At 38.4% G+C, this 18,539-nt stretch overlaps 1 protein-coding gene across 3 annotated transcripts in view; it reads right to left on the bottom strand.

The window, feature by feature from the left end:
- Positions 1-18,539, bottom strand: part of ANO3 (anoctamin 3) — a 292,127-nt gene that overhangs the window by 65,409 nt on the left and 208,179 nt on the right. For all 3 annotated transcript variants that reach the window (XM_037040409.1, XM_037040410.1, XM_037040411.1), the window contains 7 exons: positions 18,229-18,273; positions 15,515-15,646; positions 12,140-12,246; positions 11,272-11,327; positions 9,671-9,792; positions 6,737-6,871; positions 1,076-1,172 (listed from right to left, as the gene is read on the bottom strand). In XM_037040409.1, coding sequence (XP_036896304.1) covers positions 1,076-1,172; positions 6,737-6,871; positions 9,671-9,792; positions 11,272-11,327; positions 12,140-12,246; positions 15,515-15,646; positions 18,229-18,273 — 694 coding nt within the window. The remainder of the gene's footprint in view (positions 1-1,075; positions 1,173-6,736; positions 6,872-9,670; positions 9,793-11,271; positions 11,328-12,139; positions 12,247-15,514; positions 15,647-18,228; positions 18,274-18,539) is intronic.

The raw sequence follows: 18,539 nt of genomic DNA, 5'->3' as shown, positions 1-18,539 counted from the left end.
GAAGATTTGTAGATGAATGTTCATAGAATCTTTATTTACAATGGTAATAACTTGAAACAATCCCCAAATCCATTAATAGATGAATGGATAAAGCCAGTCTGACATGGCCATGTAATGCAACACTACTACTCAGCAGTAAAGAGAAATAATCTGCTGATAAATGTTACAATATGGATGAATCTTCAAATGACTATGCTGTGTGAAAGAAGTTGGGAAAAAAATCACACACTGTAGGATTCCATCTACATAAAAGCCTAGAGAATACAAACTTAACTATAATGACAGCAAGCAGTTGGTTGCCTGAGTACGGTGGTGGAGTTGGGAGGGTGCAAGGAAGGGATTATAAGTAAGAGTAGGTGAAGAAACTCGGAAGTTATGGGTATGTTCACTATCTTGATTGTAGTAATGATTTTACTGCTGCATATATATAATCAAAATGCACCAATTTATACAGCACAAGTATGTACATTTTATTATATGTTAATTATAATTTATTACCATTGTTTTATAAAGAACCATAATAATTGTGAAAGTTTAGTTTCTCAAACTTGTATGCATGCTAGAACCTCCTGGGAGGTTTTAAATATACTGATATCTACGTTTCAAATCCAAAGATTGCTATTTAATTGCTCTGGGGATTATTTGGGTTTCAGGAGTTCTAAAAAACTTTCAGGTGATTCTAATCAGCAGCAATCTGAGAACTTTTGGTATGTCATTTTATTTTTTCTGTAAAATTAGAAGTAGTTTAATTTCATGAGTCTTCATGGAAGATTCAAATGTAATCATTACCAAGAAAAATAATCATCATTTCCTAAAAAGAATCTAGACATCATTCCAAGAAAAAACTTTGAGTCTATAATATCAATAATCAACATATAAAAACAAAGAAAGACAAAGATGTCCAAATAAAAATATATGTGTTTTGTGATTGCCATGGAGTGAAACCTCACCCCATTGTCAATGATGTGAATTGTGAAAACCCTTGGGAACATTTAGCTTTGGTAAAGTGCAATTTAGTGAAGTCTCTTTTTACTGCCTGGGGCTCAGGAAGGAGAATGTGAAGGTCCACACTCACCTTGGCATAGATACAACTTTCATTGAGTCTCTGTAGTGAGCAGTTCTTGTCACAGAGAGGGCACATGAAGACTTCAGTAGCCTTGCAAATTTCTTGGCTTGAGAAATCAAAGAAGAAAACAAGAAAGCATAAACCTTCATGTTTAGGAAGGTGCATAGCTCCTATGATCAATCCTGTGCGAAGCAGCAAGACAGAGAAGAATAGAGGAAATGGAAGTAATGGGGCATGATATCCAGGTAAGGAAGACCTTAAGGCTGTGGCTCCAATTTGAAAATTTTAAAAAATTTATATGTATTTATTGAAAGAGAGAGAGAGAGAAGAAGCATTAATGTGAGAGAGAAACATTGATCAGTTGCCTACTGCATGTGCCCCAGCCAGGGACCAAACACGCAACTTAGGTGTATGACCTGACTGGAAACTGAACCCGCAACCTTTTGGTGTGTAGGATAACCAATCAAGCCACATGGGCCAGGGTTCCAACTTGGATTTTTAGGGTATTTGTGATACAGAGCTTCCTGTTTGCTTGTTTGTTTTGAGAAATCTCTGTCTAGACCATGTAATGACCATAGGCCATATTTTATACTTGGGAGACACTTGCAGGGTTTTGTTACGGAGATACTTTTACACCCAAGGGAACTTTAAGCTCACAGGTTTGGCAGTGGCTGACTGAAATCACAGCTTACCGTTCTGATTTCTCAAGTGTATTACCCTTCCCTGAATCTCACTGCTTTAGAAGCAGCAGGATAAACAAAATGCATAATTCATACAACTTCATAATCCCCACTGCAGTAAATCGATGCATGACGTCCATTGGTGTGGAGTAAATGGAGGCAGTCCGGCTTCCTCACTCAGGTGTCCGGGTAACTAAGGGGAGCAATTTTCCTATAACTTTGAATGGGCCTGATACGGAGTGTTCTCATAGCCGTGAGCTGGGTCTGATAAATGGTCCCCACAACATGAAGTTCTCTCACATGCTCAGAATCATGCTATGTTATATATATATATATATATTGGCTTGAGGCTGGCTTTGTCTGTCTCTAGTACTTGAACAAATAGGGGCTTCTCACTAGAGAAATGTGCAGCGTGTAGCATGCATGGCTGCACCACCCATGAATAAAGGCATGTCAAGCATTCCTGCGATGCCGAGCATTTTATTCCATCTCCCTGCGTCTAGAGTGGACCTGCCAGGGCTTGACTGACTGCAACACGGTTGGGAATTTGAGGATCATGTCCATTGGAAATGTGAGGGAGTTGATTCTCCCCTCCCCTCCCCTCCCCTCCCCTCCTCTCCCCCCTCCCCTCCCCTCCCCTCCCCTCCCCTCCCCCTCCCCTCCCTTCTCATTTTTTTGTTTTGACATGCAGTGTCATGTTGACATAACGTAGATTTTATTTACTGAAATACACTATATTCTGTATTAGAACGTAACTCTGCAACAACTCTCTTCCGTTTTATGCCACTACCTTTTAAAACATCTCCACTTACACTACAGACGACTTTGTGAAAGGAGTAAGGCATCAACAGAATCTTCCCCAAAGCCTCACAGCCTGAGAGTTTACAGCAACCTGGTTTTAAGATGTTTTTTTTTGTTTTATCTGTCATACGTGGTTCTTCTCCACTGAGTATCACCTGAGTAACTTGTCTCTAAGTGAATCTGCTCTAGAAATGTTGAAAGTAATTTCAAGGCTTTTGAAAATACGTCCGAAAGTAAAAATTCAATTGGTGGTGTTTGTAGCAAGAATTGCAATTTTCCAAAATGCCTGCACTCAAATGAAGCAAAAACAGAATTCACGTGCATTTCAAGTGCTGGATGTGTGTATTCTCAAGCCGTAGTAGAACTGAATAGTAAGTAAGAATACTATACAGTCACGCAGTGCTTTACTGTGAGCAAAGATGAGCTCATGCTCATGAAACCCGGTCCTCACTGTAATCTCCTGCAATGGGAGTTATCTCCACAAGAGAGAGCAAGCTGATGCTTCATCCAAGTGAGTTGCTCGAGGTCACATAGCTGACAGTAGGTACTTTTGGGACGGAACCTAGTTTTTTCTTATTCTGGGTCCAGTTCTCTATCAACTATAATATATCTAAAAGAATGATATGTTTGTTTTATATTTTAAAAAAGGTTTTCTCAACAAAACCTAACTTGTTAGTGATGGTGATATAATGGGTCTCACACATACTATCATCGTCCCACTACCACACACCATATTTCTAGTAAACAGGATGTCCCTAGGAAGTAGAAGGAAACAGGCAAAACACACACTTTAAAAGCCCCAAAGAAAAAGAGAATCGTATCTTCTCTTAGTAATACTACTAATTTATACAAACAAGAGGAAAGAACACACACCTGGAAAAAGTTTTTGGTTGAAGTGGTATTGCTCTCATAGTTCCTTGTGTTTTGAGAACGACACAATGCATCCTGCATTGAAATCTCAGACTAACAAAGTATAACAAAGTCGCTTTACACTATATCATCTTCCTCATTTTCCAAATGTTCAAACAAAACAGCAAATCTGCACTCCCAGCTATCAGACTGAATCCTATTTTTAATTCCAGAATCATTAAACTCATTCTCTATAATGTTATCAAAGTATAACTTGATATGTAATAAAATAGTAAGCAATTTTTGATCATGTAGTTTTTAGCCTGAAATAAGAGATTTGAGGCAATTAGAACTTTCCTGTTTTTACTGCACCACTAGAGGGAGTAAGAGAGCCCAGCATGAGTGTTTTCTTCATTTCTTTGGCTGAGGCAGATAATATAAGCCACAACTTCAACTGTGGCTTTTTTTACTTTGTATATCCGACATTTACTCTAATGTCAGATATACACAGTAAGGGCTGACTCAAGGGAAATAATAATCACCACGACTTAAGATAATGAGGGGAGAGATTGATTTGTCCATTTGGGGGTGGATGTCTGGACCCACTCCAGGGTCTTGAGACTTTTTGTGACAGAGCACAGAATAAGATACTTGGTGATGTCCATTTGGGGGGGATTGTGAAAATGTTTAAGTAGATTTAAAAGAAGGCAGTATAGAAGCATGAGTAAAGTATGGGTTTTAGAATCAGATATAATTCCCAGGGAAGAGCAAATCAAATCATGAGATATTAACTCACACCTGTCAGGATTGCTATTATCAAGCAAACAAAAAGACAAAAGATGACAAGTGTTGGCAAGGATGCAGAGAATTTGGAACACTTGTATGTTGTTGGTGAAATGGCACAACCACTATGGATAACAATATGAACTTTCCTCAAAAAATTAAAAAATAAAACTACCACATAATCCAATCATCCCATTTCGGGGTATCTATCTAATAGAACTGAAATCAGGATCTTGGAGAGATAGCTACACTCCCATATTCATTGCAGCATTATTCACAATAGCCAAACTATGGAAATAACCCAAATATCCATCACTAGATAAATGGGTAAAAATGTTATATAAACACACAGTGAAATATTATTGTTCAGCCTTAAAAAGGAGGCAGTCGTGCCGTATGCAACAGCATAGATGAATTGGAGGGTTTTACATGAAGTGAAATAAACCAGTAGCAGGACAAATACTGCATGATCTCACTTACATCAGGCATCTAAAACAGTCAAACTCGTGGGAACAGAGCAGAACATTGTGTGCCAAGGTCAGGGGAGAGGGAAATGGAAGCTACTGCTCAAGAGGTGTAAAGTTTCGGTAATGCAAGATGAGTAAGTTCTAAAACTCTGTTCTCCGATGTTGGGCCTACAGTTAACAATACTGTAGTGTTCACGTAAACATTTTTAAAGAGGGTAGATCTCATGTTAAGTGCTCCTATCACAATTTTAAAAATATATCAGAGATTTGACACGTAGCTGACCATCTACCAGATATATTACCCTGACCAAATCTCTTAGCTTTCTGAGGACTGGTTTTTTTTTATCTCCATCTGGAGACGATATCTATTTGTGATATTACATAAGGGGTATCGATAACACACCTGCCACATCACAGAGAGTTAATAACCCTCCTTGCTAAGGATGTTGTGAGGAGAGGGTCTAGAAATCCTTTAAGACCCAACTGCTTTTGGAAGATGGTCAATTTCTTGGTGAATTCTAATGCCAAAGAAAGGATGGTCTAGAAAGTTGGGGTTTCTGTTCTTTGCTCTAAACCTGAAACCCAGGGTCTGAGAAGCAAGCCATACCTACCTGCTTGGTCATTTTCATATTACTATGATATATCCTTTCCCAGGCATAAATCTGACCACTTTTGATTACCAATGAACACATGTGAATATATATATACATGTACATATACATGTAATAAATAGTCTATAACTTGATGGTTTTATAATTCTACAATTAACTGCAGGGCAATTAAGAAAAACTTTAACTTATTTGAACAAAGCTGCTAGAAACATAAGAAATACAACCTAGTCCTCAGCTTTTTAGCATTTTGTTTCTTCAAAAGAAACAAAAAAAGCTTAAAAGTACACTGGAACAAAGCAACACAAAAGAAAAGCTCTGTGTTCCCCACCAACCCACTGGGATAACAGCTAAAACCTCACGTCTGACACCTTGAACGGAAGATCTCAGCTCACGGAATTTCAAAAGATATTCGATGAAGCTTATCTTGATTCAGAATAGAAAGTCTGACAAGATCTTAATTATAGCGTGACAGAAGTAGCAGAAATATAATACCACACAGCACGGAAGCAAAGAGTTTGCTAATGCCTTTGGAAACATTCCTTATGTGAAAGGTTAGAGAATGCCGATCTCATACAAAAGGAGCCTAATTTGCCCCACGGGTACACACGTCAACAGGAACAGCAAATCGGTTCCTTGCCTTGCCTTTCGTTCATTTTCAGCTTTGTAGGGGTGGAGGGGGAGACGACACGACATGGTAAAACCTTGTGAACATGTACCCGTGGAACCGAGATGAACAGTAGCTAACTGCTTAAGAATCATCTTCTGCCTGTGATAATTTGTTTTACCTAATTTATTTTTTTAAATTTATTTATTTTTAGAGACAGTGGAAGGGAGGGATAGAGGGAAAGAAATATCGATGTGCAAGAGATACTTTGATTGGTTGTGTCTCACACGCCCCCCAACTGGGGACCTGAACTGGGACCTTTGCTCTCACAAAGTGCGCTTCTCTGGGTGGAGCAGGCTGATGCTTCAATTGAACCCAGGTGCCTTTCTCTTTGGCTTCCTTCTTTTTTCTGATCTTTTTCCTTCACACATTTCAAGAAGCTATCTCCGCTCTTAGAGTGCTTAATATGCTCAATTTGTACATTAGTGCTCTTGGCAAGAATCTTGCCCTTAACTTGTTTGTTTACAACAACGCCCACCCCAAGCTGGGTGACACTGTAGACTCTCCCAGTTTTGCCAGGGGAACATCGGTGGGGCCTTCTGTTCTGAACAGTGTCCATTCCCTCGACATCTACAATATCACCTTTCTGGTAGATCCGCATGTATACAGCCAAAGGAACAACTCCATGTTTTCTAAAAGGCCTAGGGAACAGGTAACGAGTACCTCTGCTCTTTCCCTTTGCATTAGTCATTTTGAAAAATTACTGGAAGACGGCAGTTCCAGCTGAAAAGAAGCTCATTCTTTGTTTTTTTATAAAGTGTTTGTCCGACCAGAGGAAAGACCGACACTTTTCAATAAGTCTGTTAGTAGCTTACCTTACTTGACTTGCATTCATTGTAAATATTCCGTAGAAGAAAACACACAAGCCAACCAGTGCGGCAGGAATCAGCATTCCAGTATACCATCCCAGCCAAGCGAAGTACAGCCCAATCTTCTCACCAAAATACAGCCTGCAGAAGAAAGCAAACTGTTAGCTTAAGGCCCCATGTCACACTACAAATGCGGATGTCACACCTAGTCAGAATTTCAGTTGGACACTTAAGGCTACCAGCTCAGTTCCTTGGCAGCTCCGTCTGGATTATTTTACCACTCGTGGTTGTTAATCATTCTAATAATGGTGACATTGATCGTCTTTAAACGTGTCCCTTTAGGAACAATTTTATAAAATGTGTTTATTTCTGTGTCAACTTTCTTAATGTTGTTCATAAAGCTTTTTACCAATTAATTCTTGCTCCTCTCCAGCCTCCTGGTAGGGTCCCTTTTTTGTTCTCCACACGGAGCTGTGCTACCCCACATTGCTTTTGCATGACTTCGCAAAAAGGCTGCTCTCTGGGTGGGAGGAGAGAGCAGATCCGATTTCGGTCTCCTCGTGCACGACTGCCCAGACACCTGTACTCGGGACTCAATCTGCACAGTCATGTCACGTCTTCCTCAACCAGGTTCAACCCTGCAGTTCCCGGAACACGTGATTCTTTACTTGGTTCACGCTTTGAAATATTCCATTTTACTTTCTTTCCTGTGTCTGGATTACATTTATCTGTCACTTTTTATCCCTTCTTCCAGGAAGCCTTTCCTGACTTCCATTTCAACCATGGGTTAGATGTCCTGTCCTCACCCAAGTTTCAGTGCCTAAATTCACTGCAGTCACCTGGCACTCCTCCGTTCCCCTCCCATCCCATGACTGCAGATGCTGGGGCACAGACCATGCCTTACTAGCTCCCACCACAGGAAGTGTCAAATGAAGCGAAGGGAATTGAATGTATTTTATTTCCCTTCAGCTGATAAATACAGTCTACGTGGAAATGGCAGGAGAATAAGGTGGTCGTAAAGACTAAATCGCCTTTTCTTCACCAACTCTATTGTCAATATTAACTGTCCTACTGTTTATAAAATTAGGGTATAAAATGATAACTTCTTGAATTCTCTATTAATATTTAGCCTCCATTTCCTAACAATGGTTCCTTAACACACAGTTTGGCCCAGCAATAGTTTTAAAGATTGGTGTTTTATCGTTCATTTGGGAATATTGCACTGGGCAGTGATTCTTGCGGGGAAGAAAAGTATCTTGTTATTCTTTCTTAACAAGACATCTCTTTCTGAAAAGTATTATTTTTCTACTTTATTTTCTGTATCATTTGTATAAATTCTACCAGGTGTAGACAGAAAGTCCCCTTCCATTAAGTATCTCTTATCTAATGTTTTTTCATTTACTTCTCCTAGGAGACACACATCACTAGTCTATTCATATTTTTATACAAAGATAATGCTCTAATTTTAAACAGAAGATTACTTTAATAACAGGTACTCCATCAAAGCCTTTGTGCCTTTAAACAAGTGTTCTTCTGAAGGTTGGAGTTGTTTTGTTTTAGCGCATATTAATATGTCAGAATATCTTTAGAAAAATCATAGAAAACTACATGTATAGACCCCTTACACAGACAGCATTATACTAAGATTTTAAATCACTCATTGTTAAAGGTTAAGTAAGAGGAGTAACACTATTATCTGAGAGGAATATAATCACCTGAATTACATAAGATTCCTGATTTGTTTCAGGAGAGGAAAGAGACAGTTTCAGGCAAAGACGGTGAGGGAAATCCTACAGAGCAGTGTTATTCCCAACCTTCCAGACTGTCTAAGCACAGCTTTCCTTAAAGGTGTATCAAACCCATGACAGGGCCAGGACAAATACGGGGCTGCAGCTGGTGTCACTCCCCACCACACTTCACCCACGGCCACTCCATTTTTACATTTTTTATATTGGTTCCCCATGTGACATTTCATTGGATGATAGGATTCGGCTGCTGAAATAACCTCAATCATGAATAAACAAATGATGAATTCAACAGTTTTTAGAGAGAAGCATTTTATTAGTTTTTACATTTAAATATTTTATTTTTATTTATATTTTAGAGAGAGAGGAAGGGGAGGAGAGAAACATCAATGTGTGGTTGCCTCTCATGTACCCCAAGTGGGGACTTGGCCTGCAACCCAGACATGTGCCCTGACTGGGAATCGACCCAGCGACACTTTGGTTCGCAGCCCACGCTCAATCCACTGGGCTACACCAGCCAGGGCTAGTTTTTACATTTACATCTTTTGATTCAAACAGTTTGAATCAAATAGATACTCACTAAATTTTTGTTGAAAGATAAATATATACACAGATGCTTTGTGGGTCATTTTCTCTCTGCTCTCGGATCCTTTTTCTGCCTGTCCTAGTTTTGATATGTTTTCACAGGAAAGCAGATTACACAGGTTCCTTTACAAATTGCTTCAGGTTAAGTGGGGCCAGGAGGTACTTGGAGACTCATAGGAGGAAGGAGGGAAGGAAAGGAGAATCCAGGATCTTCTCACCTCTCTTGGTTGTCCTCAGGATAGTCACGGCTTAACCATAGCTCTACTCCCTGTATTTTCACATCTTTGTAGGTAGCCTGATCACAAATTTCACAGTGCAGGTATTGGGCACTGAAATATACTTTATTGCATTTTCCTGTCAGCTTCGGGTAGTTTGCAATTTTCTGCTCTTAATCTCGGGTTGTCTCATTATTCCTGTTTGATTTCTCACCTTTCCTGTCCCCTGTCCAATCAGTTTCCTAAATTAAGTCCCTTTTATTGAAAAGATCCAGAATGGCTTATTTTTTCCCTGATTGCATTCTGATGAGTAAATGAAATGATTCCAAATCTAAGAAAATGACAACAAGACAGCATATAGCATATGCCTTCCGTTATCGATTCACACACGGTACCTGATTAAATCCAGGGGCTGATGCTTGTACCACATTCCCCAGCGGGCCCAGCGCTCGTATAACAGATGCCTGTTATTCTGAGGTCCATGGGTTTTGATGGGATGGTTGCTCTTGTAGGCTCCCTGAAACAGATGCAACGAGATAAATGGATACCCCTTCTATTACTAAAATTTGAAGTAAATAGGAATTGCTTTTGTTTTTTTTTCTTACAGATTAAAAACTTATTGAACGCTTCAGAAATTGTAAACTTAAGCTCATCTCTGGGATGATGATGTCTTTATACATCTCTCATTCATTGAAAATATTGATAGTCCTTTAAAAATCCTCTCTTCAGTTTCTTTTCAAAATCAATGAGATTCCCTTCACTTAAAGTAAACTAGATTTTACTGTTTGGAACCTAAGGTCTGTCAATAAACACAATGACTTTGCCATCACTGAGAGAAACTGGAGTTGCTTCCAGGGCTCAAAACTATACCTTTTTAAAAATGTTTTTTTATTTAATTATTGTTCAAGTACAGTTTTCTGTTTTTTGCTCCCATCCTAGCCCACCACCCAGTGCTCCCCACCCCCTCCCATTTCTACCCCCCCTTTAGTTGTTCTCCATGTGTCCTTTATACTAGTTTCTGTCAATCTTTCTCCCCTTTTTTTCCCCCAGAACAGGCTGACAGGGACCAGAGGAGAGAGGGGAGAGAATTTCGGGGGAAAAGGGGAAAACTATACCTTTGAAACCTAATGTTTCTATACCTCAATGGTTTATTTATAAAATGGAGTTAATATCATTGTCTATTTTGAAGAGTTCCTGGAAGGATTAAATGAGTTAAACCATATAAAACATTTAGCTGAGTGCCAAACAGTAAGTGCTCAACACATTTTATCTGTTATGGGCTGTACTATACTGTGAACTCCTGAGAATCCAGAGCCTTAGTGCATAAAACAATGACCAGTTTTGAAAGTACAAAAGTGACGTTTTTAGTGACTCCATTCTTATATGAAAATTCAGATTTGCCTTCAAATTAATGCAGTGTGTGTGTGTGTATGTGTGTGTGTGTGTGTGTGCAGGGATGGGGACATGGTGGAGTTAAAACTGCTAACTGATTCAAATTTAGCTCAAGACTCAGCAGGCAAAGCCCACCACAGCTCAGAGAAGGCTTTTCTATTAAAAATTGGAAGAGAGGTAACACCAGGCAGAGAATCAAGAACATAATGGGCTGTAGGTTTTATGTGGGTTTGATTTTTAGGGATCCCAATGCAGTAAGTACAAACCAGGGACCTGCCCCGGGGGAACGGTGCGGGTCCCAGACTGTGTCACTGTGGAGCTCTGTGTTGGCGTAGAGGCATCAGCCAGAGTGGCCGAACAATGCTCATGAGTTCCCTCCATGGCCAGGCTTCCTGATGCTGGCAAACTGCAGGAAGGCTCTGGAACAGAGAAGCCCGTGTACAGCCATCGGATATTATGGGGGTTTCAGAAAAGCCCGGGGCCAATTGCTGATTGAACCTTCTTGAGAGAGGACAGCCAGACTTAAATTTAGAAATAACATGGGATCAACCATTGAGCATGAGAAACTTATTATTTTGTAATGGAAATTGTATTTCAAAATTACCTCATGTGGAGGAAAAGCTGCTATATATGAGCCATTGTTTATTAGTTTACAGATACCTGAAAAGAGAAGAAAGGACCGCTCTTGAGTTAGTTTAGATGAAGACTTTCTTCTGAAGCAACACACATACACTTCAAACAATAAGTTACTTTAAAAACTTAAAATAAACAAAATGACTTCCCTAATCACCTCACCTATGAGGACACTGAGGTTGTGGAAGAGACTGATGCTGAGAGTCTAATTCTGTCCTTACGACATTAGTACAGGGAGATTTGCAAGGTGCTAACATAAGATTTCACTTTGCCACATCATGAAATGGGGGATTATAATATCCACTCAGTGGGGATCACATAAGCCTAGAGTAACTTTTTCCTCAACTCAGAATTTGGTTAAGGGAGCAGAAGAATTCTCCACCCCTTGAAAAATCTCAAAAGGATAGTGGTGTTGAGAATTCATTGTATTATTTAATTTTTAATAGATGTATTATGTGGATGTAAACTAATTTATTTGCCAATTCCTAATGATGGACAGTTACAGAATTTCCAGTTTTATTTTACTACAACACCACAGTGAACAAATGTCTTTGTATATTGTTATTCAAAAGCTGATTATTTCTTTGGGATACATTTCAAGAATAAAATTTCTCTTCCTAAGTGTTTACACATTTCACATTTTAATACATATGGCCAAATATTCTTAAAAGAGTTTGTTTTATTGAAAGGCAGAAAAGTAGAATGTTTAGAGTTTGCACTCGGTGTATTACATGTTCATATTTAATTCCTGAGGGCGAAGCTTCGGTTGTTAAATATTTCTTGGTAACATTAGATGCTGCTGATTCTCCTTTCTCTGCATTAGTATCTAGCGTTCTTACCCACTTTTGATATTCCGTTCTCGTATTTGGTGTGCTGCAGCACGTGGTAGACTATCCTGCTTCGAGTAGCATTGCTGAAGAAGGTGTCCTTATTGTTTATTATGAAGCTGTTAAGAGAGGGGGATTGGTTTTAACAGTCAGAGCAGAGCACAGAATCCAGCAACAGGAAGAACTTCCCGGGCAGTCATCCATCTGTCTTCTCCTTCATACTAATGTATGTGAAGTACAGTAAATCAGAAAATAAACCATCCTCTTTAAAAAGAAAATCAATCAGCAGAGGAAAATTAAATACACATCATATATAGGGTATTATCAAATATTCATGTTAATATCTTTCGGTTCATAAGAAGGCCTGGGTGCCTTCATGATTTTTGTTGGGCATTGAACAAGGAGTTCCCATGGGCTCCCCTACATTTTAATTCAGCAACATAGTTCCAAAGAGAGCACATTAAAAACTGATGTCATTCCCCATGCCACACTTTCCAAGCAAGCTTATCTTACTTACAGAACTTTAGCAACGAGCGATTGTTCTCCCGTCCCCTTTAGGCCCTACCCTGTCCCCACATTGGAAGAGGAACCACGTTAGTTGGTGACACAAAAAGCAACAGGGTGATCCCAGGAGGAAAGGATTAGCATTGGAGGATGAGCCTCAAAAAAAAAAAAAAAAAAAAGGAAGCGTTCTGGCTCTCACTCCACTGCGGGCAACGTCTGTTTCCAGTTACTTTATCTTTGTGAAGGATAAACCACCATTTTCTCAGACTCAGCCCTGAAGTAGTAGGTCTTCTCTGATCCTTGCTTTCTCTTCCCTGTCTTTATGCAGAGAGTCGTCACCACACAAGGTAACTTTTTAACTATATTGGCTTTCTTGTATCCATCTGGTTCTGGGTCTCATTGTCTCTTGCCTAGGTTATGAAAACAATGCCCTCTTACCTAGCTGCGCAAATTCCCACCTGTCTTTAATGCTCATTCAGACTCTTGGCGGACTCCTACTACTCATGGGTCAGCAGTTCTCCAATATGAATAATTTAATTTCTTATTTTCCTCTGAGGGCTCTCTATTCTTGCATTTCAACCTCCCTTTTTGTCTTACGTCTTACAGCTCTGACTTCTTGTATCTGTTAGTCTGCCAAATTGTAGAATTGATTGTCACCATGGAATTCTATCTTTCTTTACCTCAAGATTTTGTTCTGTTTCCCATATCTGTTCTCTTACCTCTCACCACCTCCCTCCACACTTTTACCTGCTGAAAAGAACTAGCTCCTTCATAAAGGTTTGCTGGATATTCTCTTCTAGGTATGGTTCTCTTAAAAAATGTACATTTCATTTGTATCTTTCCTAATGTGTTAATTTTACTCTGCTTTGTACTATGGTAACTTATATACCTGCCCATTTTATTAGACCCAGAGTCATTCTAAAATTCTGATATTGTGTTTTTATTTCTGTACTTGGATGCACTGAGTTAACAGTTCTTGTGTCCTGTTAATTATAAGAAGACATGTCCATCAATTATTTTACCATCAGATTGATTCAGAATTTTTAGAACAAATATCTTTTAACAGATAAATTCTTTTTCTGTGGAGTGATATTACAAATGAAGGAAACAGGTACCACATAAGTAAAGAAATTAAATACACAATTTCAGGAGTTGCTCATATAAAGAGAAAAGGAAACTGCTTAATGGCCTCGAGTATGTCCAGGACAAGGGGACTACAGGTAATATTTTCAGAGAAGGACTCCCTGGGCTGCTGGTTTTGAGTGGGAGCTGAATGATAAGAAGAAACAGGCCATGTGGAGATGTGAAGGAAGAGCATATTAGCAAAAGAAAATGGCAAGAACAAAAACTCTGAGATGGAATAAAGCTTGGGAGTTCGATGGGTGGAACCAAAGCTTGTGTCCCTGAAGTAAGTAGATGGTGTGGAAATTGTAGAAGATGAGAGGATAGTGTTGGGCAGGTTCCACAACATTTACAGCCACATGGTAGCTGATAAAAAATTTGAATTTTGCCCTGGCTGGTGTAGCTCAGTGAATTGAGCATGGGCCTGTAAAGCAAAGGGTCACTGGTTCGATTCCCAGTCAGGGCACATGCCTGGGTTGCAGGCTGGGTCCCCAGTAGGGGACATGTGAGGGGCAACCACACATTGATGTTTCTCTTCCACTCTTTCTCCTTCCCTTCCCCTCTCTCTAAAAATAAAGAAAGAAAATATTTTTTAAAAATTTGAATTTTATTATAAGTGTAAATGAGAGTCCATTGGGAGGAATTTAAGGAAGGTAGTTTCATGATATGATTGAAATTGTTGGAAAATTGCCCCAGTTTTTCAGGTTCAAAGAGAAAGAACAGATTTTTTTAAAAAAAATTGGTGCATCACAGAGCTTGAAAAAGTACAACAAACAGCTAAAGAAGCTTCCATGAAACTGCAACCTGTGTCTAAATGTGGAAGCCATTTGGATTTCCACTCCTTCTTCCGTTTCTCGTAGGTGGAATTAAAAAAAAAACAACGCTTCCAGATTCACCTGTAAGAGTAAATAAGAGCATAAACAAAATATTTGGAAAGAGGGTTGCCGGTGGATTACTGGTTCGGTTACATATTTGGTGGTCAGGATATCTGTTCCATCCTGCCTCTCAACTTCCAACATCCCAGAAGATAAGTTGATCCCAAACTGGGTAGAGCAAATAGATCTTGCCCCTGCAGACCTACTGTGTACTGCAAATTTCTCCATCTTCATGTTTATCTTATTTTGTTTAATTATTAACTTTACCTTTTTGTCTGACCCAGTAGCCTGGAAGTACTGTGAAAGCAGGGACTGTGCCATACCCTCAATCTGCATCCCATAGAAACTTAACAAATAGTAATTCAGTAAATAAAGGAGATATTGTATGTTGGTAGATAGTCACGTAACAAATCTCTGACAAATTCTTACTCACCTTAGTTTAATAAGATTAAACTAAAATGGATTAAACAGATATATATAAATCAATTAAATATAATTTTAAACATAATTTATTAATTAGAACAATAGTATTCAAGCATGTTATTTAACATCAATTCTATTATTATTAATATCATCATTTTTGTTACTTTTGTCACATTAACTGACTTGCTACCATAGTAATTGTTTTCAAAGAATTAGGAGCTAGACTGTCATTCCCTGAGTTTACAATTAATTATTCACTCCTGGAATGTCTCTATATCATAGTTGATAATTAGTTAATAATGTTCACTGAGGGTTGTTCTAGGTTAAGTGTACATTTTAATAAAAGGATGTATTTTCTGACTTATTCGGCAAACTGCAGGACTGTTTTCAGATATTATTATATCAACAACTCTTGGTAATGAAGATGCCACGGCAGGTAGTGGGAGCAACCAGGGGAACTCACTGGTGAATCCTTGCACGGCTGAAGGGACCGGTGTAACAGTCTGACTCCTCCAGGTCTGGAAACGCTGACTTGTCCAGAACCATTGGGTTTTGAGACATCCATTTTTTGAGTCTTCTAAAAGAGCTGTGTACACTGGAACAGAGTCACATTTCAGCACTGGATTGAGGATGCATTCTGGAGTAATGCCTGCCTTCCACTGCCACTCCAAAAAGAGTTCCAAAAAGACATAAGACACACCCATACTCACAATAGCACACACGCATTCTTTCTGTTTCCAGGAGGGAATGAAAAGAAATCTGAATTAAAAAGGCAAAAATACTTGGCTGGAGCCCAGACTGTGTCATACCAGCTGTGAGGGTGGGGGGTTGAGGCACGGGGTGGTGGGGAGCAGTGATGACAGAGTCATCAATTTTTTCCTAATCTCCAAAACCAGTTGCAATTTGTTATGCTCTCCTGCAGGGTCAACTTTAAAGAGTCTTTAAAAATTGAATGTGGAAGTGCATTGTAAACAAAAGACAAATAGCAGCAATAGTAAAACTGTAACCCTTCCCTATCGACTTGCTAGGAGAAATGATGAACTTCAACATCTGAGCAATTGCCTGCACATTAATTATCACCTCATGTTTATTGGCTAAAATACCCCTGCACAAAATACCTTTCCCACTTCGAGAAAGAAAAAAGGCAAGTGAAATCTAAGCGCACATAATTGGTTTTGTTTCCCATTTTCTAGACTATCTACAAATTAGGTTTTGTAACTTTATAATGATGATGACCACACGCACACACACCCCTCCACTAAATTTTTCTTCTCCAACGGTAATTTTTTTTAGACATCAAGATCATTCATTTCCTTAATTGAAAGTCTAAATTAAGGTGAATAACACGACCTTCTTATTTTCAGTTTAATGTGTGATATACTTTCACAATCCCCTTTCCTATTTGTTCACTGTCCTCCCCATACGCATCCACAAAGTAAAGGGACAAAGGGAGTGTTTATAAAAAGTAAACTGTAAAAAGATTGACTGTGGTAGCATTTGAGAGACTTTAGTAATCATTTGAAATAACTGATAACTGAATTTTAACTTCATGAAACAGAAAATTGTGAATACAAAAGATAATAAAACATAGGACAAAGTATAGTGTTCATTTTTTTGTTAACTTTTGAATTTGACCAAAATAGAAAAAAGCATTTTCTACTATTAAAAGGCTGTTTCTTTAGGATTTAATATATAAATGTTTATTGGTCATTCCAAACACAAGTTTATTCTAAAACTGAATTATGACAGTATCACATAAATAGGCATTTGTTGCTATTTTAAAATACAAACTTCATCCTTCTGTAAGTCTCTGAAATGAAGATGCCTATTTATCAGACAACCCACTAGTTATACAGCAGCAGAATCGCACTAATTCTATAGAGCAAACAAAAGTGAATCACATATTTCTCAACTCATCCAACATTAAACGGGAGCATGCAGGAGGAAAAAACCCAGAAAAATCTGCAGTTGTAAATTTATAAATTATAATATTCCAGTGACTTTGGCTTTATTACGTGAAAATTAACTGAAATTTGCTACACAGACCAGGACCAAACAGGCAGAAGGGAACTGATGGAAGTTCATTCTGATTCTGGGCGTGCTAACCGGACAAGAAAAGAAAAAACTGCCGTAGCTGAGGACCCTAGTTTTTTAAAAGAGCTACTTGAGCACTAACCCCTTTGACACTTGTTCTAATATTACGTTTCCCTCTTCATGATTTATTTTTTTGTCACCAATTCCTACCACAGCTAAATTTAATGTTTACAATTTTAAAATTGAAATATTGCTTATTGAAAAGTTTTAAATTATATTCAGCCATTTTTCTTGTTAGAAGAACTATCCTAAAATGGCCTGATATTTACACTATATGAATCTTCTACTTTGTGCCATTCTGACTTGCAATATCCTATAATATTATTCAATAGGGCATACTCCACGACATTCACATTCTGTTTTTGTTAATTGACTTTTATCAAAACGAGCAGGAAAACAGCCAGGTGTAAGAAGCTTTTGATTTTAGTATTCCTTAAAAGGAACCAGTTCCTCCAGTAAAAGAGGGCCACGGCAGTTTGGGTGGGACAATTTCTCTGTCTCAGGCTCGTGGTTTGATGAATTCCTTTATCATAGCTGCTGTTACCCAAGTTGGTGAGAGTTGCTGTATTGGGATGAAAGCTCTTGAAAAGAAGCTTGTTTTCAATATTAGGGTAAGAAAGGCAGCTTCAGGTGGTGGAATAAGAGTAATTCTGTGATTCCAAGGTGCTGTTTGGCAATTCATGGCTGTGAATGCTAGTCTTTTACCATCTTGGTCAAATAAGAGATTTGGGTCACATGATCCAGAATGTCTTTGTTGGGTCTGTTGTTTTATTACTCTAGTGGGTCAATATTTACCTATCAATCTTGGTTTTATAACCATTTTCAAAAATTAAAATCTAAAATGCTAACTTGCAAATATATAAGTGAGGATTGCAGGAATGTCAATGGTCCATCAAAATAAAAGAGATTATCTGTTTTTAAACATTGTTAAATTTGGCTCATCATTTTTGAAATCCATTGAATAAATCAATAAAGTGTTTTTTTCCTAAAATTTACAACTGCTGATAAGAGTAATCAAATGTCTTTCTATTTTTTCTCCAAATGACAAATTAATCATAAGCAAATTATGTATCACCCACCAACCTGCCCGTTGATTTGCTCCTCGGGTCAGTGTAATAGGATTTTTTCCTGCAAAATAACAGAAATCAGCTGGAGAAAGTCACATGAAAATAGGGAAACCAGTGAGTGAGAACATGCAATCATTTTGCGCATTTCAATATTCCAACTTCCACATGCTTCAGAAAGACATGAAACCAACCAGCATCATATATAAAATTTACAGTGCTTTAATTTCAAAATCGAAGTCACTAAAAACAAAACACTTCCATAAAATCAATAAATCACTTTAAATATTTGATTTTTTCATGCTATTTTTGAAGGTCTCATTTCTGCCA

The sequence above is a fragment of the Sturnira hondurensis genome, unplaced genomic scaffold (genome assembly GCF_014824575.4).
Source record: "Sturnira hondurensis isolate 20B ecotype Veracruz unplaced genomic scaffold, ASM1482457v3 Scaffold0002638, whole genome shotgun sequence".
NCBI lineage: Eukaryota > Metazoa > Chordata > Mammalia > Chiroptera > Phyllostomidae > Sturnira > Sturnira hondurensis.
Note: the sequence above shows the minus strand (reverse complement) of the source record. Positions and strands in the feature narration are given on the sequence as shown.